Below are 23,931 nucleotides of genomic sequence, written 5' to 3'. Positions count from 1 at the left end.
TTTCATGACCCGGGTCTCCTACTACAAGGCCCAGAATTGTTTTTGGAGGGGGGATCTGGATCTTTCCAAAAATAAAAGTCAATGGCGAGTTCAGCAAAGTAATTTAGATGTTAGACAAGGGGTTGATTTCTGAACAAATGAAGAGACTTGATGATGCGGCAGGTATAACCGCCAACATCTGCTTAATTACTTCAACAAACATGCTCGGAAAGCAAAAAAAGTTTACCCAAAGAAAAACTAGTTAAAATTTTTTTATATATATTATTATTATTATATATTGCATATATATATATATATATATATATATATATATATATATATATATCGAATATTCATTAGGTGATTTACATATACCTTTGTTTCTTAAGTCTGAGATTTGAATCTTTTTGAACATGTCCTTTGTAATAATAAACTCCACTCTCCTGGGAAGATGTTCTGAGTGATCCAATTTATCCCAATCGAGTGAAGGTCAGAGCTCTATAGCAGGCCATTCGAGATCTTCCACACACTTCCAAAAGATCTTCATGGAGCTGGTTTTGTGCACAGGGGCCTCATCGTGCAGGTTTGGGTCTCACAGTTCAAGTGGAGGGAAAATTCCTATGCAATTTCGATGCCTCCAAATTTGTTTGTGGAAGAACCACATATGAAAAGTCAGGAGTTACTTTTGTCCGTATGGTTGGTTGGTCAATGATAAACAGAGCTGCTTTTATAGCAACATAATCAAGCTCGTATATTTTACAGGAACACGTTCCGTTATTCCGTTTCCTTCCTTAAATGACTGACGTGTCGTCTAATCGAATCACACGGCTGAGCGGCTGAGGGCTAAATATCTGCTCGAGGCTCGGGCCCTGGCTCTGTGACAGTGCCGAGACTCGAACTGGCATCGCTCCAGTCATTAGCACCAAAAAAAAAAACCTAGCCCTGCTAATTTTAGACGAGAGGTTATTGTCGAAACTTCTTTTCGTTAAAATGAGCCTGCAAGGTACCGGAGCTGCTGACTGGAACCTTAAATCGCTGTTGCTTTCACAGGATAATCAGCTTTATTAAAGCTTCGGAGAATTTTGCACAGGAATAAACATGAAATCGAAACAAATCAAATTTCATTTACTTCAATTCAATACTCTTTTATTTGTATACCCCATTTAACATTAGTCCCAAAGAAGCTTCACAGAGAACAAATATCCCAAATGATTCCTTTTGAGTGAGCCATTGGAAACGATATCATGGGGAAAACTCCCTGAGATGGTACAAGGAAGAAGAGATCCGACCATTATAGATTCATCATAGTTGTCGTCAGTTTCTGTCGCAAACTATTTAAATTACTTAATACTGTTTGTATTAGATCTAATGAAGTTCTGGCTTGAGTTCCAGATCTTGAGAATTGGGACACAGTACACAAGGGTTATTTCGGAAGGTCGGAAAACGCTGATGTCGGGGGTTCATGTAGAAGCAAATTAGGAAGATCTTTGTTTTATGAGAGTTTGTTGACTGAATCGTTTACAGGATCCCTGGTGGTCTAGTGGTTATGATGCGGTGCTCTCACCGCTGTGGCCCCTGGTCAGGGAACCAACCCCAGCCATTAGGGTTGCACAAGCCTTAGTGCCGGTCCCAAGCTCGGATAAATGGGGAGGGTTGCGTTAGGAAGGGCATCCAGCGTAAAAACATTTGCCAAATCAAACATGCGGATGATCCGCTGTGGCGACCCCTAATGGGAGAAGCCGAAAGAAAGTGTTGACTGAATCGTTTCTAGATCTGTGGAAAAACTTAAAAGAAGAGTTTGGTGTGGCTCAATACGTCCTTTTAGGGGTTCTGTAGTTGTTCAGAAGAAGGGATGAGGGAGAGGAAATTCTACATAGTAGATACATAGAGTACCAATTGGAGGTTAGGAACCCATAATGATGCTTAAAGAACCCTTGCTTTGAGAACCACAATCTTTTGATTCGGCTCTTGTTCCCTCAAAAGGAATTTTCATGGTACTTTGGAGCAGATGATAACTATAACACTATATATATATATGAGTTCTTGAGCAGTGTTGGGCAGTGTTGGGCAGGATTGGAGGATACTTTTGACAGTAACTAATACTGTAACGCGTTACTTTTAAAAATAAAGTAACTTCGTTACCGTTACCGTATGGTGCGTTACCCGTTACTTTTTTAAATGAATAAATTTGGACTGAAGTGTAGACTACAGTCTAACCTGTTTACAGCAGCGCATTGTAGGATTGGAGGATAAACACCACTGTAAACAAGAAGAAGACGCACTGTGGGCGTGTCTCCCTTTATTCAGGTCTGTGCGGCAGTAATGGCGAGTCGAGGCGAGAGCAAGGCGTTTCTCAAACTGGAAATATGCTCATTATTTCACTTTAGTTGAGTATAAAGACAAAAACTTTTTAGTCAAATGTAAGCTGTGTCTTTCTGGTTCGAAGCTCGTATCTACTGCGATAAACAGCAACTCCAGAAACTCCATGCCTTGACAGAGCTAGAAGCTAGAAGCTAATCCGGTGTTCTGTTCTACATTGTTGATAGTTTTCATACTTAAGCTGTGAAAGGAACATTTTTAAGAGCTCAACACAACAGCTTTTATGATGCAGAAGCCACTTTAGTTTTTGATTGTGAATATATTATTCAGCTTGTTTTGTTCTTTATTTCAGAAATCCTTGTGATATATTCAGTTTGTGCTGGTCTGACTTCAATAAAATAGTGTTTAAAAATTACTTTGTGTTTAAGTCAGTTTTGTGTTTGTATACACCATAACGCATAAAAGGGCATTAATGGGAACCATAAAGAACGTTCTTTAAAAAAGTAACTGAGTTACTTTTTGAAAGAAGTAACGAGTAACTGTAACTAGTTACTATTTTTTAGTAACTAGCACAACACTGTTCTTGAGTCAAACATTTTTTGGCAAAGAGAAACCTTTAAGGAACGTAGAATGCTCAAGGAATAAATAGCTTTCATTCAACAAATGAAATTCCCAACATGAAAGCTGCCCAATAGATTAATAGGAACCTTAAATGATCCTTGAAGAACCCTTCACTTTGAGAAGAATGTCCAGAAGCACGATCTCTTAGGTTTGCTTACGGAAAACAATAAAACAATGTTCAACTGAACGTCTTGTAAAACAGTGATCCAAAATAAACAGTATTATTTCTTTTGTTTACCGACTCGACTTTAAGGCTGTCAGAAGCTGAAGCCGCCGAACTGAATATCAACACGTTCCGTACGGCTCTTGGGTTCCTCCGAGACCAAATGTCAGGGTTTGAAGACGCGCAAATGTTCTCCGAACGCCGAGAGCGACAAACAAACCAGAAGCAAAGAAAGACCACGAGGCTGAGGAAGAACGTGAGGAGCATGTGCTATGATACTTACTTACTTGTTCTAAGTGCAGTAACACCCACTGGTGTCAGCTAATGAAGATGGCGTTTTTTTTTTTCCTCCTTATTTAAACTCTGGCCGCATCTCCGGCCGTCGGAAAGCATCCCGAATAATCAGAGAGCGCAGATGGTCCGGTTCTCTCCTGAGCACTCGTTGTCTTGGAGACAGATTATTCTCACTCCTGTGATTTCTTCTTAGCGGTAAAGAGAAAGAAAAAGTGGAGAAGGTATTAATCATTGTTCACGCTGTCGATATTCAGGATTTGAACGATTTTATCATCAGCGGTTTTGACTTTTTTTTTGGTCCTTTTTTTCGAGTCGGAATTTTAAGTTGACAAAGTCAAAGTCTGAGTTTTTTTCAGTGTATTTGGAAAAAGGGCATGTTTTCCAGAGGCAGAGATCATCATGGATGATCAATGACCTTTCCCATTTTGGAGAGAAGTGTGAATGAATCAACATTTTGTTTCACCTAAAATATTGCCAATGGAGAAACACCGGAAATCTTCCTACTTTCCGAAAGGAAGTCATTTTGTTCCAAGGCTCTACTTATATCCATCTCCCAAGATTCTCTAGTCACATGTCTCATTTGTTACCTGCTTCATACACTGCATTCTGCATCTGTGTAGAACCCAAAAACAGACCGGTGTATCCCGGTCTGAACGGCTTGGAAGTAGAACCTAAGAACCTACGATTTTCCATAACTGCATCTCAGAAGCAAAACAGATTTATTGTAGGTACATATATTCCGGGGCAAGAGACATGAGAAACTAGGCACCCCCCCATTTTCATATCTTGGTGCATCCCAAATTTTCATTGAACATGTGTGTAGTCATGGAGGTCATCTCCAAAGCCCATGGCGTCACTCGGTCACTTGGTTCCAGGCCAGAAATAATGAGATCGTGCCAATTGGCGCATCCAATGATGGAATGATTGAATGGTTGGGATTTCCAAAAAAGCTCCAAATGTTTCTTATTTAAGAAAGAAAGAAAGAAAGAAAGACAGAGAGATTCAGGTTGAGGACTGTTTGTGCTCTTCAATCCATTTACAGGCATTTCTTTCCCGGTGAAGCTCTCAGCGTTTAGATAAAAGCAGGTCCTCCACCTCATCCTCCTCTCTTCAGAAGGTAAAGACGGATAATCAGCATCTGTCTAAGACCTCCCGGTGTTAGGAGTACAGTAGGTTCAGGAGGTTCTCTCTCTCTCTCTCGCTCTGTGTGTGTGTGTGTGTGTGTGTGTGTGTGTGTGTGTGTGTGTGTGTGTGTGTGTGTGTGTGTGTGTTCACTAATAAGTCCATTTCTGGAATTGACGTAGCTGATGGACTTGTAGTGCATGTCCCTGACAGCTGAAGAGCACAGCGCACAGCCAGAAAAGGCAGACAAATAAAGATATGGGAAATGAACAGAAAGATGAAGAGACCTACAAATGGAAACAACATACTGGATGAGGAGAAAAAAAACGAGAGAATGGACAGACATGGGAACAAATTGGTACAGAACAAATTGGAACAAACCGGTGGTAACGCGAATCGGATGGGGGGAGAAAGAGTGAAGAGAGATGGACAGCGAGATAGAAGAGAGCGAAGAAAAGGATGAGTGAGTGGGTAGAGGATAGAGAGAGAGAGAGAATAAGAGAGAGCTGGCTAGGCAGAGAAATTGGGAATGAGAAGGAAGTGGAAAAGGAAGACGGAGAGAAAGAGCGAGAAGGAGTGAATAAAGAGTTAGAGAGCGTGATGGATTAAGAGCGAAAGAGAAGGGATGGTGGAAGATGAAGAGACAGGAAACAAGAAAAATGGAGGCAAAGCGAAAGAAAGATAATGAAGTGAGGCCAGAGAGACAGAATGAAAGAGACAGAGAGGGTATTAAGGAAGGAGGACAAGTAATGGGTGGTTGGAGGTGGTTGAAAAAGAATGATGGAGGGAGATAAGAGAAGCAAAGACAAGAGAGAGACAGAAGGATTTGACAAAGAAAGGCAGAGAGAGCAAGAGAGGGATAGAGCATGAAAAACTGGTTGATTGAGAAGGATGGACAGAGACAGAAAACAAAAACAAGAAAATGCAAAAGAAAAGCAGGAAAGAAGAATATATTGAGAAATAAAGGAAGAGGACAGAGAATGAAAGAGAAAGAATAAGGACAAGATAAGTGCATGGCATGTGAGGGAAGTATGATGGAGTGACAAAATGGGGAATGGGGAGAAATTGTAACAGAGATGAGAGAAAAAACAAAGAGATGATAGAAAGTTTGTGGGAGAAAAGGCAGGAGATAAAAAGATGAGTAAAAGAAGAGGAGAAAAGAAAAATGTGGTGTGAAAAGAGGAGAGATACGATTTGGGAACAAGAAAGAAAGGAGAGTGAAAAGAGATGAATGAATGGCTAACCATAAGTGAAAACACTTGATGGAGAGAGGAGGAAAGACAAGGAAAAGATAAAAAGATAAAGACAGAGAAGGAAAGTAGAAAAAGTAGAGAAAATATAAAAAGGGGCAAGAAACAGATGAAAAAAGAAGAGAAAACTATGGAAGAAAAAAGAAACATAGAAAGAGAAAAGATGAGAAAATGGAGAAAGAACAGAACAAAAGATGGAGCAAAGGGAGAAGGAGAAATGTGAACGATGGAGGAGGAAAAGAAAGGAATTTGTACAAGGTGGATAACAAAACAAAGGAGAAAAAGGAAAGAAGGAGGTGAAGTTGAATATGAAGAAGGAGATTGAACAAATAGGAAAAATGAGGAGAAGGTGGAGATGGGGAAGAGAAAGAAGGAGAAAAGTAAAGAGGGGTTTGGACAAGGTGAAAAAGAGAATGAAAGAAAAAGGGAGTAGGATAGAAGTAAGTTAAATGCAAAAAAAGGAGAGGAAAAGGGAAAAATGCAGCAATAGGAAAGATAAAGATGGAGGAAAGTGTTCCGGGTGAAAATAGCGAGTGATGGTTATGTCTTTGACTCAGACGCCTCACCTCAACTCACTAACAGCTTTATTGTAGGAAATTACAGATTGATGGTGAACAACTGAAGCGGAGCCACTCAAAGGATCACAAGTGACTGCTTCTGGAGACATAAACATTTCTAACAAACACTGAGACATCTTACGTGAGAGCGCACTTTCTTGCTGAGAAAATGCATGAGCTTTATCATATTCCAAAACAGGACAGGAAATCTCTAACGTCTGCTTGGATTTGTTTCAAATATGGATGAAATTGTTTCTTGAAAGCCAAGATTCAGAATGCCAAGGCCCACGTCAATGGCATTGTTATTTTCCAGCCCATCTTCTGTCAATCAAACCCTTCAAACCCCTTTTCCTCATCTTGTTTCAGTAAGGCAGACCTATTATTCTTCATTTGGAAAGGAATAGGGGAAGATAAACAGACTTAAGTGGCTCAGGCTCCCCATGAGCAATCCATCCCTCCTAACTGGCCTTCTTCACCTTGCTGTGGCACCTCGTTGTGGCATCCCTCAATTGTATTTTTTCTCAATTGAGCGACTCCTGGCAGTTTGCCATAGTTGCAGCTATTTGTACGGGTTTCCTTCTGCCAGGACTCAATTTATGCGAACGAAATTGATTCACTGGCCCTTCTTCCAGTCCACAGGTCCTCATACTTCAGGAGTTCACTTTGCATTGAATTGAGCCAGTCAAGATCTTTTTCTCCTTGCTTTTTCTCATGATGTCACAGGCTTGATAGCTTCTGTATGGTAATGGTATATGGTACCCATGTGGTATACACTGACCAGGCATAAAATTATGACCATAAGACATTATGAGCGGTGAAGTTAATAACAATGATTATCTCTTCATCATGGCACCTGAGAGTAAGTGGGGTATATTAGGCAGCAAGTGAACATTTTGTCTTCAAATTTAAAGTGAGATGATATGAAGGTTTGGCAAGCGCCAAATTGTGATTGCTGGGTCACTGGGACAGAGCATCTTCAAAACTGCAGCTTTTGTGGGCTGTTAACAGGCTGCAAGGTCCAGTATCTATCAAAAGTTGTCCAAGAAAGGAACAATGGTGAACCGGCGACAGGGTCATGGGTGGCTGAGGCTAATTGATGCACGATTCAACAGACGGGCTCCTGTAGCTTAAATAGCTGAAGAAGTTAAATGCTCGCTGGGTCAGGACTGTTTTGGCACCAAAAGGGGGACCAACAAAATATTAAGCAGGTGGTCATAATGTTATGCCTCTTTGATGTATGTGGGACCAACAACCAACAAGGGCACTACTTACCTCACACTTGTACCATAGAATTGCCTACGAAACACACTCCAGTGGTGAGTCTTTTGAAAAACTGGGCAGATGTGGTCCTGGGGAATGGGCTACAGTCAACATAATGCATTTGACAGAGACATTTTGTGTAAAGTGATTCAAGGTGATGCAATAGTAGCAATGTCACCAGAGTCAATTAGATTTTGATTCTGAGCTTGGTTTAGTGCACGTGTTTTGCATGCTCTTTCGATGTCCACGTTAGTTTTCTGCGGTTTTCCAGGTAACCTAGCGGCTTGGGCATCTCCGAGCAATCCATTCCTCCTAACTGGCCTTTCTCACCTTGCTCCACTGTGGCATCCCTCAATAGTTTATTTCGACTATTGGCAGGTTGTCAAAGCGCATCTATTTCATTCGGGTTTCCTTCTACAAGAACTCAATTGATGCAAATGAAATGGGTTCTCTGGCCCTTCTTCTAGTTACACGTCCTAATAATTCAGGAGTTCAAAAGATTTTGTTTCTCAACTTGGTTTGGTGCCTTTGTTTTCAAGCTCTTTCTGTGACCCTCTTGATTTCTTGCGGGTTTTTCTTCAGTTGACCAAAAACATGCCAATTGTGCCAAGGGGTGAATGCGTCAGTCGCCCCCTTTGTGTTGGGCTGGTATCTCATCCAAGGACCTCATTTTGTCTTATCTCCAGAGTTGAGAGCCTGACCACTGAGGAAAAACGAAGTGTTTAATGCGTTCGAGTCCCTCTATAAGCCTGGCTATGGAAGTCACCCAGTTGCCTGTTTGATTTGTGCCTCCCAGGTCAATTATAAATCTTTGCAAATGGACAGAGTCATCATAAATACAAAGAAACTAAATTAAAAATAAGTAAAAGTGGGTTTTGGGCCAGTTATCAACGACAGTCTGGGAGCAGCAGGTTAAGAGGCTTTTTGTGGGTTATTTATCAACAGCTATTTATTTACATAAAATCCTCAAGGGTGTAGTTGAGGCAAATAATGAATCTTTAAAAGCTTCGCCTGGCAAAGTGGGAACTCCTGCAGCAGTGGCACCAGGAGAATAGACGACGTACTCTGATTCTTACAGTGTGTATAATATGAAGGTGCTCAGATCTGAACCCCCCTTAAAAAAGAAGCAGACATTCATGATCAGATGCAGGGTCATTTCTTTTCGAGGAAAGAGGAATTTTAATCAGCCGTTAATTAAATCCCAAATCACATGGCCGAAAATAAAGCAGCTTCAATTTGTCTTCAAGGCACAGCATTGTGTTGTGCACTGAATCAACCCAGAAGTTTTTTATAAAAAGAGAAAAACCCGATAATGTAGGCAATTATAATCGTACCAAGCATTTTAAAAGTGAAATTGTCAGTACAGATGAAAGATCAATCAAGCAAATACGCACTTCAGGAAGGTACTTGTTTTAAAAACTCGTTTCCACAATTAGCTCATGCCTCAAGACACAAAGTTGCCACAAAAGTTTTCCACACAATTGTACAGAACATCTCTGGATGCTATAGAATGAAATTTTCCCTTCACTTAACCTAGGAGCCCGAATGCTTTGCATGGGTTGAAAGTGTGTAGATCTTAAGTGGCCTGCTATAAAGCTCAAACCTCATGGGTTAAACTGGAACGGCACCCCCAGGCCTCCCCACCTCACCTACATCAGTACCTGACTTTACTAATACCCTTGTGTCTGAATTAGAACTCAAAAATCTCCACAAAATCTAGTGCAACATTTTCCCAGAAGAGTGGAGTTTATTGTAACAGGAAATGGAGACTAGATGTGAAATTGGTTGTTTACGAAATTTTGGGGTGTCTACACACTTTTACCCAAATTTACGTGTTCACCCTGACAATTCCTAGTTTTGAGGTTACACCAAAACGGCAGCCATCTTGGACAATCAAAACATTTTTCACTCCAAATATTCTAATGGTGAATTTATAAGAGATGACTATAAATTTTCACAAAATAAATTGCGGCTCGGAAAAATAAATAAAAGCAAGTTGTGGATTATCTTACAATTCCCGGGACTCCGCAGGTTCAGGAATGTTCGGGAACGTTAGGAATAACATTTTAACTAACAAATGTCATACATGTTTTTAAAACAAAAGATTGTATTAAAAGTGATATTATGTCTAGATGACTTCACTAAGGTACCATAGGGGGCTGCAGGGGTGCGTCCAAAATTTCCAAGGGACCACTGTAGTGAGTATAGTCCTTATGAGTTATTTGAAAATGAGCTGTCAGGGCTTGCGCTTTATATTAGCTTTGTATCTTTAGTGAAAAAAACAAAACAATGAAAAATGGTGCAATTCAGTTTAATAATGAAATCCTGCATTACGGCAGGACGTAAAATAACATTACAATATTATACAAATGTCTCGGCTGATTAATAAAACTCTGACATGTCTAGAATACATCTGGAATATGATTACAATCTGCAATAATGAAGCCATAAAGGACTCTCTGTAGGACACACTGCTTTTGTATCGTATGCCACATATATGTGTGTATACAAGTCTAATATGTATAAACTGGACTGCAGTGTCTCTATTACCAGCTACATTGGTTTAATATCCAAATGACTACAAAAAGTGAAAAGGTTTGCAATCAGAAGTGTTAGCGTCTTGTTTTTCCTCAATGTCGCTCTTTACACTTTCCACTAATGAAATGGTTGTAACTAATGCTAACCAGTCAAACACAAACGAATGAACACAATAATTATGGTTATTTAAGCTACATAATTTGTTCAGCTTCGTGCTTTCATCATCGCACTTACCAGCTACATATACTCAACAGACGCACCAACCATCTCCATTACCTTCCAAGCTCCTTTCAAATGTTTCTATACGGGTTAGGTCATATATAACGGATCTGATATCAAACCCCGAGTCTCACTGAGACGAGTACAGAAACCGAACGGCAGTCTGTCGCTAGCTAGCACGAACATTGCGACTTGCTAGCATAACGTACGGGCAGGTTTCTTTGCAAGCCATTCTTCCACCAAACTTCTATAGGACGTCATGACATTCTCCCTTTAGCTCCATGAAGATGTGCCTTTCCACGGGATAAACATGTGTGAAAGATTTTGAGTGGCTTGACAGAGCACTGACCCTCAACCCTTTTAAATACCTTTGGGATGAATTGTACCTGACTTGACACCCTTGTGGCTGAATGGGCACAAACGGGGACAAAATCTGTAACTCGTTCATAAAGAAGGATATAACAGTCTTATGGTTGGGTGTCTGCCAACGTTTGTCTCTATAGTGTAATTATGTTGCCTGATATCAGGATCTATGGATCACATGGGTTTAATTGTTGGTGATCATATCTCTACGAGCTGCTGCTGTAGCACTGAACAGCAGCGAAATCGGGTATCATCTAATCTCAGACCAAGTGCATTTCTCCAGCATCCTGCAGGACACACGAATGCCCACATCCTTGACGTATGATCCCACACGCAGGTGCACGCCTGATCCACCCCTGGGACTTCACACACAAGCATTTCACATGACAGAACCTTCGAAACAAAAGGACGACTCGTTGGTATTGTGTGATTTGTCTAATCTTAATAAAAAAAAAAGAAAAAGAAATCTCTCTCACACACAGTGAAGCATGAAATGAGGCTGCATAACATATTTTAGGATAGAGATGTCACTAGTGTGTGTGTGTGAGTGTGTGTGAGTGTGTGATAGCACAGCTGTTGTTCTGTCCATTGTGCACTTCTCTCGTGGGTAATTACTCTGATTGGAGAGCGATAGAGTTGATGAGAGCGTCCACCCAGCCTATTGTAGAGTCACCACACACACACACACACACACTGCAAGCTTCCATAGCTGTAATATGCTTGTGTCTTTTTCACAAGTTCAGTTCAACTGAAAAAAGTTGGCTCGCACTTCACTCTCTAACTCGTCCTCTCATCTTCTAAAGCGTCTAAGATCTCATCTGAGAGCAGCCGAGGAGCTGCCGTGAGTAGCCAACATTCCTCTCGGTAACAGCGAGGTTCTGGTCTGTAATGGCAAGGTTAGGTTAGGCTGTGTGTGTGTGTGTATGTGTGTGTGAATGTGTGTGCGCTGAGATTTCATTAAAGTCCTGTCAGAAGCTAGAAGGGTCTTTTCCTGGGTAAACACTGTTAGCTGTCACACGAAGCAATTTTGCGACTAGCAAGAAAGATAAAAAAAAACAAACAAACAACCCACCAGACTACATGAATTGGGGCTAGGCTTAAACAGCGGGACGTCTCGGTGATTACCACGCTGCTTTCGCGTACGAAACTAGCCTGTTCCAAAGGGACGCGAGGCGGTTTGGTAGCCGACAGCTGTTTTTTTTTTTTTTTTTACCGAGAAATACTTTATTGAATTAATCCCAGGCACACGGTCTCCTCTGGAAAAGTATAGCGGCTAGAAATGGGAACCAAAGCATTAATTTAATCGAATTATAATTACTACTAATAATCACGATCACGTAAGGATATTTGCCTGAGAGAATGAGCGTAATATTTTTTTCCACAAGCCTCTTTCTAAAATAAATGTAAAAACAAGTGAAAGAAAGAAATGCAATTTTTTGAGTTACTGAGGTCCCATGAGTTAACCCCCTACCTTCAACCTTCAAGCCTTGAAATCACCAAGCTGCCACTCTTGGGCCCCCCGAGCAAGGCCCTTAACCCTCACTGCTGCAAATTTCACTGTACTGAGTATAATGCATCTTTCTTTTTAAACTCTCCCAAAGAAAACATGCAGAATTGATATTTTCCAAAGCAAATGTAGGTTTGAATCTGAATACAGACTACATTGGCACATCAGTTCAAATCCTAGCATCATCTTCAAGCTGTCACTGCTGGGCCCTCGAGCAAGGCCCTTGACCCTCAAGCACTCAGCCGTATACAGGACATAATTTTGGATAAGCTCTTAAATCGGCAGAACGATCCTCAGAAACGGATGGTTTCAAAGAGGCGAGATAGCAGGGCCATCGGCATGGCAATCAATAGATATTTTATTGCCGCTCTGGCAATCCTCTGGAACTAAGCGGCATAGAGTAAGCTGGGACTTTAACTGCTTTAACGGCTCTGCTGTTATTTTCTTTCGTTCAATATCATCCACGCTGAGCGTTAGCCATATTCGAGGACATCGATTTCACGACTCTAGTACGGTCAGTGACTTGAAACGCTGATCTTCATGGAATACCGATAGATCCACCTTTCTCCTTATGGCATAGACACCGGAAACAACCTCATGCCGGTTTGGCGTTCGTATCGACATGATTTGGGTTGCGTTTTCTCCTGAAGGATTCGACAAGGCAAGCAGAGCGCCATGAAATCTGCAGGGGGTTTGAGTTTTATTATATTCCACCAAAGCTGGTGATTATTTCTTCGCACTTGAGCTAAGAACAATGCGTGCCAGTCCTCACGAGGGCGCAGAGAACGGCTGACTAATTTGGAGAGGCACAATTGCAGCAGGTGGCCTGAATATTTGGAAATGGAAAAGTACCAGGAGAGACATTTCTACACGCTAGTTTGTGGCACTTGTTTAATGAAGTTTGCTCTGCGAACAAATCAATTGCCAAGTGTGTGGCTGCTGATCATTTGGGAATTGTTTCTTGATGATTGGAACGCCTCTTTTTTTTTTCAATACCCTCCCAATTGGTATAAACCTAAGAGAGTTTACTTGTGCAGAAGCTACGAATGCCGGCATGTCGGTTAGATGATGGACAGGCAACACACGGCTCTCGGTTGGTGGAGGCTTTTTACAGCACGTCCGCTTTGCTCAGCAGGTGTTGTGGCTCTGCTGTGTTGAGACATATCAGGCATAATGAGGGTTTTTACGTCCTGCAGAGTGGATACTGGCAGAGACTCTATGTGCCTTCTTGGTAGAGATGATCAGGTCCAAAATGAAAAGGCATTAAGGAGCTATGCTACATCCTCAGCTTCACCTAAATCTTATAGTGTTTTAAAAGCCTGTATGGTACGTAACTGAAAGGTTGATATCTTGATGAGGACATGACGTGATAAAGTCTTAAAGAAGTATTATATCAAATGAATCACTTGGAGAGATTTATTGTGGCTTGAAAAGTTTCTCAAGGTAAGATAAGTGATCAATCTCCTATAATAGGACATCCCAAAGTGTTTTATTAGACAACATTAATTTCATCCACTTATAATGTATTTAATGCCATGGACGCTCTCCAAAACAAAGGTATTTGCTGTCACCACATTATCTCAGCTATAAATGATACAGGGAGTTGATTAGTGTGTGGAAAAGGACAGAACATACAGGACAAAAGAGAGTCTGCAGAAGTTGTGCTGTTGTCTAATTGATCTCAACAGGCTATGGGAGGGATTATGGGGGAAACGGTGAATCCTGCTCTGGCATCCCTCAACAGAAGTTGTTTACAGACACACCGACTGTCTAGGATCTGGTCTAGGACAAATCTGTAAAAGTCCATTAAAATAACACCGTCAAACGAGCTCACATGAACGACTTTGGCAAGCGCTAAATATCCTCCTGCAGTAAAAACCCGACTATGCAGAACATATTTTCCGTGATTATTCAGGTCCCTTGAACTTGTCCACATTTGGTAATGTTATCATCTGGAACTAAATTAGAGTTACGAACTAACACGAAGCATAATATGGAATTTGAGGTATTGATACAATTGAAGTTATGAAAAAAAACATTTCAGGAGCTTCACCTTCTTCCTAGTTCCTGATCAAGTTTCTGTACACAACATCTCCTGTCTACTTGCCAACTCTGACTCAAGTCAAGCCTACATTGAAGGACCAGATTGTCTGAAGTCCCCTATCCCAACTTCTACAAGTTCTCCACAATCGCTCATCAAATCTGTCTGAACACTAGCGTGCCAGAAAAGTATGAGCCCTTAACACACACTATGTTGTCCTCCTGCCTAGAAATCTGAAACCACTGTCACATACCATGTTCTGAAATCTCAAACAACAGGTGCACTACCCCTCCTCCAAACCCGGCCGAGTTTTTTTTGCCTTTCCGTTGCCACCCCACAACAACACCGCCACCAAATCCCTTACACTCCTCCGCCTCATCTGTCAGATTTGTGCACCATGTGCTGATGGGAGGCTAAAATTAAAACTCCAGGGCCCGACTCCAGAGATAATTTTGTGCGTGACCGCTTAAGCAGAGAACAGGCGAACGGTCAGAAAGGGAGAGGAAGGGGGAGGGTGACGGCATTTAAAAAGACAATCGGAGGCAGGCAGTTAGAAGCAAACAACCCGTTCCGGTTACAATTTTTCCCAGAGCGAAGTGACAAATTCACAATTCGAGCAAGCCCAAAGCCACATGGGGTCACAGCTAATAGCATTTTTGAGCCTAAGGAACCCTTGATTACATTTTGGCAGTGGAACCCTCGGCGTCATCGTTGATTTAGATGCCACTGAATATTTATTTTTTTATTCTGCAGTGTGTCCGTGCCAAGAGGCAGTTTAGATATTCTATTCCAGGCTATTTGAACTACCCTTAAAGTGACTGGCACCGATTCAACCTCACATCATGCCGAGCATGATGCCGTACCATACCAGAAGCCGTTTCACTCTAAGGTCCTAAGAATTAAAGCACTGGTCATGGGTGTGTATTGTCTTTTTTATAAAAATTTGAGAAACCAACCAATTTGTTCAGCGATTCATGTTGCTTTCAGAAACACTGTTACAAAAGAAACATTCACACAGACATATATAAGGATAGGAAAGGCTGTGTGTGTGTGTGTGTGTGTGTGTGTGTGTGTGTGTGTGTGTTTAGGCATTGTATACATGATCTGCAATGTTACAAGCTAGTATTATGTAAACGGTAATACGCAGTAGCAAGTTCCCGTACTCCAGACCGCATCTGTCTGCAAAGCTTAAATCACACCGTCCTCATTCCATCAAGGGCTCTGCTCACGTCCATGAAGGGACTCATTTGGTCAGTCATTTTAAAGCTGAACTTTCATAGAAGGGTGGCCAGAATAAAGGCTTAGAATAGAAAAAACCAAAAAAATCTACCTTCTTCCCGATTGTAGACACTGTGCATGTAGTTATGAGGCACTTTATACAAACACAAAACATTTCCAATAAATCGGTGTGATTTTAGTGCTATATGCAGATGATTGCACCCATCAGTTTTTGGTGTGGGGACAAAAGGTCAATCTCTCCAAAAGTGACCGGTTAATACACATCAAGATCGACCCCTAGCAAGGATATCTGGGACTACCCAGATATTAAACAGAGATATATTTACATTTGTCTGATATATACGGAGTTGTCCAAGGGCTTGATCGTGGCCCCCTAAGTGGCAGTTGCTCGGTAGTACCCCTAACACCAAAAGAAATGTAAATTTTGTATGTACCAGCCTATAATTCTCAATCAGTCTGTTTCCTAGCAGACAAAACAAAGATGAATAAATTCATTAAAACAACTTGAAGGAACATTTCAAACTCATAGCTCTCCGGCATGTTTGTGTGTTGTACACACCCAGCATGACTTCTCGAAACTGTCTGGTGTGACGATTATACAGAAAATTATACGTAAATGATTTTTGCAGAGAGGTAAAAGGATCCACTGTTTTTCAGTTTTTTTTTTCTCATCGCGTTCCTCTGCTGATCCGAAAAGCTCCTAGGCCGGTAGGTTATTTCCGCAGTAGAAGCTGGACGTCTCCGATATCGTCTTGGACATGCTTCGAGATGACGAGCCGTTGGACACCAGCTCTAGAGACGGACTGTTGATGACCGGCACGGTGGGCTCCGCCCGGCTCGACTTATACACGCTGGTTTGTGTCTGCAGGTAGCGCGTGGACTTGAGCTCCAGGCCTTCGTAAGAGTCAGCGTGAATGCAAGGGCACCAACGGAACGCCTGCTTGAAGCCAGCACGGAATCTATCAAACACACACACACATAACAAGATCTAAGAAGATAGTGCCTGGCGGATCGCGGGGGCGAGGACAAAAGCGTGGCATGCCGAGGGTTCGAGCACGCAGAAAAATCGAGCTTGATGAGTACGGATGCTAAACCCTGCATGAAGAGCGACGAGAGCGAACAAGGACAAAAAAGACAGTGAGAGTAAGAGAAAGAGAGAGAGCGCAAATAGCTTTCGGAATCATTAATCATTTCCACTGCTGAACACGTTCATTCTTCTGCTTCTCTCCAGCATGCACGCCGCAGCGTTGCTGTTATTTCAGACATGCAAAAAAAAAAAAAAACAATTTGAATGAGTCAGAGAGAACACTTGTGCCACAGCTTCTGAGAAACAGACCTAAATTAGCATTTAGCTTCATAACAAGCATTGTTTTATGCAAACGATTACACTTTGTCCTTTTGTTGAAATAAATTCGTTCTGATTGCACATTCTGAACTCATCAGGCTGCTGGAGGAAAAATTACAACCTGACATTTTTAAGCAGAATTATACAAATGCAGGGAACGGCCACGGAGTTGACCAAAACAAATGACCAGCCTCGACTTGTGTTTTAATCGTAAAACATTATTAGAAGTCTTGTTAATATGATCTATAACATTACCTTGGACATTATTTTGGCAATCAGTGCAGGGTAGTTAGGATTTATTAACCTATTAGTTACTGAAGTCTGGATTGAACCCATTCCGGAGGTTTTTGCATAACGAACAAGTCAAAACAAGTCTATAACTGGAAAATTTCCATGTACCTGTCGTTCAGGCAGCAGTAGATGATGGGGTTGTACATGGTGGAGCTCATGGCGAGCCACATGATGGCCAGGTAGACCTGCTGGATGAAGGGCTTCTCGAAGAGCAACGGGAAGAACTCGTGCAGGAGGAAGTACACGTGGTACGGTAGCCAGCAGACGGCGAACGTACACACGACCACGATCATCATCTTAACCACCTACACACATCCGTAAAAGAGAGAATAATAGAGAGTGAGAGTGAGAGAGAGAGAGAGAGCACAAGTAGGAGTCAAATAGGCAGGGCAAATGAGGGGTGTTAGAGAGTGCTATATGTCTGAGAGGAATAAGTGAGGGTGTCAAAGAAAGTCAAGAATGACAGAGTGTTGTGTGTGTGTGTGTGTGTGTGTGTGTGTGTGTGTGTGTGTGTGCTGAAATTGAGATTGAAATGAAGAGCCACTGCGGTCGAATGGGGAATCTCATATCGAATATTTCATGACTGCCGTCCTTCCTGACCCTCATTATCTCCCGAACCTGACTGTCGCAAGAGGGGAGTTTTCATCAGTCTGTTTTTATTCCAACCTTCAATCTCAGGGTCTGAATGGAAACATCAGAAATTCCCCCCCAAAAAAAGATTTTGCATTCAGGCGGGAAAAAAAAGTGTTCTGATGAACTCCTGTGTTTGTGTAAATATTTATTTGTTTTGTCTGCCTAGTGTTAGGATTGATTTATGTATGAAAAATTTTCAGACAACTTTTAAGTTGTTTTGTCTGTAAAAAGTTTGGATAGAAAAGGACTTGTGCCCTTTCAAGTGAGACCTTTTGTGTGGGTGTGTGTGTGTGTGTGTGTGTGTGTGTGAGAGAGAGTACAGCAGGACCTTGCGTTTAGCGGTGAGTTGCTCCTGGTAGCGGCCAGAGGAGTCTCCAGGAATCTCGCTGGCCCACAGGTTCAGTCCCACCACCAGATATGCACAACCCATTACCACCAGGGGCAGGAAGTAGATCAGAATCGCCACACATACAAAGTAACTGGAGAGAGAAGGGAGGAGAGGGGAGGCGGATGAAACAGGGGAAAAAACTAAGAAACCGACTGGAAATACGTCCATCTTTGTTTTAGTGTCCCTCTCTTGCTCTCATTCACTTCCCATTTTCATAGTGTAACGATTCTCTGGATTTTATCCAGAGTTCTGATTGGACAACCATTGTAACAGTCGACAGTGAAATGAGACAAAGATTCTTCAGAACCCTGGCGCTACATAAAAGAACATACAGCTACATCACACAACATAGAGCTACATAGCAGAACACACAGCTAAGGATAAAAATAAGTTGTCCTTCGAAACATAAAGTGCAAACAATGCAGGACAGATACACAAAATACACAAAACAGAACCAACTAATATATCTACTATGTATGTTATACACTGCAAAAAAGAGAAACATGAGTGTACTTGTAAAAATATATGCGAAAAAATGTTTCTGTTTCCGTCTGGACAGAGGAGTTCAACGCTGCGGCCCAGGTTCGATCTCCGGTCAGGGAACCAACCCCAGCCACTCTTAGTGCCGGTCCCAAGCCCGGATAAATGGGGAGGGTTACGTTAGGAAGAGCATCCAGCGTAAAAACATGTGCCAAATCAAACATGCGGATGATCCTCTGTGGCGACCCCTAATGGGAGAAGCTAAAAGAAAGTTTATTCTCTACCCAACATGGAGAATTGGGGAATTAGTAGCTCACTGGTTAAAGCTCTGGATTACTGATTGAAAGGTTTTTCAGTAGGAAGTTCAAGACCCGGTCTTGCCAAGCTGATGTTCTTGGGCCCTTGAGCAAGGCCCTTAACCCTCTATGCTCAAGGAGTGCTGCATCATGGCTGACCCTTTGCTCTGACCCCAGCTTCCTAACATCGATAGTATCTGTGCTGTCATTTACATGTGTAAAGTACAAATCTGTTTTTTTTTTTTGTCTCATTGGTTTCCAATACTGCTTGTATTTATTAACTGACAACATGCACAACATGCCATTCTTTAATTTGCCGCTGGAGTATCACAAACTCAATTAAGGTTGATACACAGAATCAAACCCGTAGCCATTTGTTTAATAGGGGCGCTTTTCGAACAGTAAAACAGCAGCTATCTCCAAAAAACAGCCCTCACATAACTGCATTAATTAAAGACAAAAAAATGAGAGAATTACTTCAATAATATTCGGCTAATCCTGGTTTCCACAGAGGCACAGGTGGCGCACTAATAATATAGCTATAAAAAAAATGTCGAATAGGGAATAGATAAAAGAAAAACGTTGGTCCAACACACAGAAGCTCTGCAGGAGGACAGAATTAATCTATTTGCTCCAACAGCAGCAACACAGCTGAGACCTATGCAGTCCATTTCTCCATCAATTAAACACAATCAGGGAGAGGAAGAGAGAGAGAACGATTGCCTGTAGAGTTAGACCACAGGTTGCTGATTAAAGCGCTCTGAAAAATGACTAAAACATTAAGCCATCAGCCTGGCTCTGGAAAGACACAGGCATATACACTTCCACATCCACACAAGCACTCTGATAGATTTATCATGTATCAGACAGACTGGCAGGTCAAAGCGGAGACAAACCGCGAGACATATCTCTGGCCAATAATTTTCCTTTAAAGTTATGTAATCAGGACTAACTGATGTCTTTGTTCTTGTCAGTAATTACGCTGAGGAAATTAGAAAGCCATATGTCCGGACAAAAGCTCCATTCATCGCCCGTAGGTGAGCAAAGAAACAGCAGCAGAAGTCATTTCCCTGAGACGGGCTCCTTGAGTTACGGCGTGAGGGTCCAATCCAAAGAAATGTCCTAATGAAGTAAAAGCCAGTGGAAGGACATCAAATATCCTGTCTTCGTTTTCCAGCGCCTGGGTCGATAGTCTAAACACTTAGGGGTCTGCTTGATAGAGCCACAGGGTAGGAATTATTATTCTAGCATTATTCGTGTTTAAAAAGTGAGACCACAGGCTAAAATGTGATCTGCTAAGAAAGATGTCCTGCCACCAGGGAATTTTGTAGGATGGACAGTCCTGCAGAGGAAGTCAGATTCAAATAAACAGTCATCTGAGATTGCAAAAAAGGAACTGTTTTCATTTCGCTGGTTATTAAAAACTGATTTATTATCCTGCCGTTGCTCACTGGTGGACTGAAATATTACATAAACCGTATGGACAATATGCCTCATTTATCAAACTTGTGGTAGCACTGATTTCTTTCATATTCATCTGCATATGTTAATTATGAGCTCTTCTTAAAAAGGGAGGGGGGGATGGGGGGTGCAACCGAGCTATGAAAGACTGTATTTTTCAGCTGAAATACACCTGAAATTTTCCAGTAATGCAGCTTAGCCATTGCAGCGCTTTGCCTAACACAGACACATATCATATATCATATAAAATCACTATAACTCAAAGAAAACTAAGGAATTTTGAAGATTCATTGAGGCTCCAAACAAAATGAATGTGTGTTAGAAAGATAAAGCCATTTGGATGAAATAATGGCCCATAACTTTTGGGGAAAAAAAAAAAACATTTGTGAATCCTTGGCTAAATTTTGATTTCATATGCAGTCTTTAATTACCCAGATGTTTGGACTCAAATTTGAATAAAATTAATGTCCAGGTCATTGGGTCCTGAGTTCCCAGTCGTGTTTTCAGTACATTAGTGTTCCTACAAACTCTAATTTTACCCTCACCTTTTAATCTGTATAATAATAAGATGAATTAGTTATCTCGATGGTGTTGAAAAAGGTGCAGGGTAGAAAAAAAAATATGCCACACTGAATATCCTAGAGGAGCACATTTAGAGATCAGATTTAGAGATTTTAAAGGAGAACTGCAGCCAAAATTGAGACTCGTACATTTTTACTCAGACATGGTTTATGTCAGACATTTGCTTCTTTGGTTTGGCACTGGAGCTAGAACGCATACAACTAAGAGTAGTTCATGACTGGCTCCTTAATAAGTCTGGCATCTTAGAGCTGGAAAAGCAACACCTATTACCTTTCCCCCCATTTCAAACCATATAGCGAGATAATAATAACCAGGGCATCTGCAGAAGACATTGTTCCATTCTGATCTCCCTGAGCAAATAGCACAAGAGTTCACCAGGCAGCACCAGAACCCAAATTTGCTACTCTGCATGGTCCAAAGCCGCCATCATCTGTGTTTGAATAAAATCAGCTTTCATTGTGACAAGGCACAGGACAGGATTTATGAGCTGTGCTCCAGATGTAATGAGGTCCTGGACTCACATTGAATGAACAGAGAAATGGATTTTAGGGTTTGATCAAATATATGCTGTGAACTGAAATGGGTTTGACAGCATGATTAGGATATTATATGTGTATACATTAATGCAATTCATTTCATACACCTGTTTTGTACCTGCACTAAACTGGCCCAACTAATTGGCTCTTGGCTGTCAAGGAGTAGGATCTTACTGTATAATTATTTGAATGGTCTGGTGTGATGCTAGTGCCTGATCTATTCATGATACATCTCTATTAATGTGGTTCCTCATCCTCCAGACCTTCCAGAGTCATCCTGATTCTTTACCTTAGCTTGGAGCTGTTTTACTTGGGGCTTTTCTTCAGGTGTAGGTGGGTGCAGATTTTCATTTCAATTAGGAAAGAGCTCATTTCTGACACCTGATTCCACCTGCACTTGACAAATCAATAGATTTCAATCAAGTGGGACTTCCACCCTGCATCCACACTAGCACTTTCTAGATTAGTCTGAACACCCCTGGTACACCACAAGTCTTTTTTTTGATACTGTAGATTTACACATAATAACAGCTGTTCTAATCATAAGTCCTGTTGCTCATCCCAGAACTCTTATTCACACTTATTAACAACTTTCATCACACCCGCACTGTTTGACTTTATTGTATACAATTGGAAAAGAGTAATGATTTATAATCACACTATCCGGTGTCACCCAGTAGAGAAGTCTGGTTCCTGTCAAGATTTCTTCCTTATGCTGTTTTTCCCTTCATCGCTCTTGCCTCTGGTTTGCTCATTAGGAAACCAGAGCTGCATCCTTATGTGATTTATTCAAGTGTCTGAAGTTACCTCTGAAGATTATTGTCAGGAGATGAGAATTTGGGTGACGGGTTAGTTAGGTACTTTACTTCATCACTCGATAAGTCACGATGTCGAGTGCCAGAATGGGGTAGTCTGTACCCCATTCCACATGTGCAGAATTGCATAAAAATGGATATGCTATGGTCAAAATTTTAGGCAGGTGTGGGTCCCAGCCCATCGTTACAGCAATTTACAGAAACACAGAGACAAACGAGACCATCGAAGTCCAGCATAAGAAGGGGGGTCTGGTTGTATGCTCGGAGAAGAAGATAAAAAAAGATAACACGTGGGTGAGAATTAGAAATCAAAGAGTTACAGCTAGACATCTCTGAGACAAAGGTGTTGGCACATGTGTTGCGGATAAATGCAGAAACGACTGCTTGCATCATAAGCACATGATGAAGCAGTGTGACGCCCAGCTCGATCACACGTACATCCGTGGATCGCTGTTGTTGAACTGTGGAGTGAGAGTGTGTGGAATTTCAGCTCTGATTTTCTGTATATTTAGCAGTGTGAGAGTGTCTGGCTATATATAAGTGTGTGTGTTATTGTGCGAGTCTGTGTGGACTATGCAGTCAGCCTGTTTCTTTCTCTCTTTCTGTCTCTCTATCTGCCTCTCTGCCCCTCTGTAGCACATGAATGGAACAGTAAGCGTAAGCTGACACCAGGCATAATGCTAGCAGAATGGCATTGCCTCAAAGGCTCCAACAATGCTGCGCTGCATCCAAAATGACAACCTGCTCGCTGTTCTCTGCCCTCGCTGGTCTTTAGGACACAATTCAGGATTCAATAAACGACTTGGAATGGTGGTCACAGATGACTCATGCATCCTGCAACTGTCTAAGGAAGGGGTCACCAACTGGCAAGGCTTCTTCCGGATATAGATCGGGCAAGTGTTTTAGCAGAGCAAACTAAAAATCTCATGAGAAGGGAAAAAGTGGCTGTAGATCAGTATATTGACTACTAGAGTATGAATCATTTGGGCTGTGGCTTCAGCAAAATAAGAAGCAGCATATTGGAAAAATATACCTACAAATGGACTAGTTAATGCTTTAATTGTAGAAAATGATAGAAAATGATTGAAAATTCAGTGTAGTCATTGGTCTAAGGGTTGCCCTGGTGCCAATTAAAAATTTGAATCGCAAAAGTGCCCCAGAAAGCATAATCAGTACCACTCACTGGGTGAAACAGTGGGCTGGTGGTAGCTTAGTGGTTAAGGCTTTGGACTTTGTTTCCAAAGGCCTTGAGTTCAAATCCCAGCCACATCAAATTGCCACTCCTGTGCCCCCGAGCAGTGACCCCATAGCTGCTCAGTTAATAAATCCAAGTCACTTTGGATAAGTGCGTCTGTCAAGTGCCATATATAAAAATGGAATAGCCTTCTTCGAAATCATGAAACCCTGACAAGGCATGTTCTCTTTCAAAAAGGTGTATACCTGCCTTGTGATTATGCAGTGGCTACATGTGCTAACAATCATTGCATTTCTACTTACTGGCTAATTCTCATTTCAGAAGGTGAGGCTAATTCCCGCCTTCTCCAAGGCATGCTTTTGAAGGGGAGCACTGTATCATAGTGCAAATTAATGATTTATATGAGTAGCAGCTGAAAGAAGAAGAATGATCCTTGT

At 41.6% G+C, this 23,931-nt stretch overlaps 1 protein-coding gene across 6 annotated transcripts in view; it reads right to left on the bottom strand.

Moving 5' to 3' along the window:
* The window catches only part of tacr1a (tachykinin receptor 1a), a 48,547-nt gene that overhangs the window by 8,584 nt on the left and 16,032 nt on the right, over window positions 1-23,931 (bottom strand). For 3 of the 6 annotated variants that reach the window (XR_006924710.1, XR_006924708.1, XR_006924711.1), the window contains exons 3-5: window positions 18,070-18,220; window positions 17,217-17,413; window positions 3,370-3,561 (exon numbers count right to left, since the gene is read on the bottom strand). Coding sequence is in view for 2 of the 6 variants with exons in the window: in XM_046841823.1 (XP_046697779.1) it covers window positions 16,173-16,431; window positions 17,217-17,413; window positions 18,070-18,220 (607 nt within the window). In the remaining 4 variants the exon portion in view is untranslated. Of the gene's footprint in view, window positions 1-3,365; window positions 3,562-9,860; window positions 16,432-17,216; window positions 17,414-18,069; window positions 18,221-23,931 lie in introns of those variants that run through there. The other 3 variants (XR_006924709.1, XM_046841823.1, XM_046841824.1) reach the window with 3 other exon arrangements.

This window comes from Silurus meridionalis, chromosome 27 (genome assembly GCF_014805685.1).
Source record: "Silurus meridionalis isolate SWU-2019-XX chromosome 27, ASM1480568v1, whole genome shotgun sequence".
Classification (NCBI taxonomy): domain Eukaryota; kingdom Metazoa; phylum Chordata; class Actinopteri; order Siluriformes; family Siluridae; genus Silurus; species Silurus meridionalis.
This window is presented reverse-complemented; position numbering and strand designations above follow the sequence as displayed.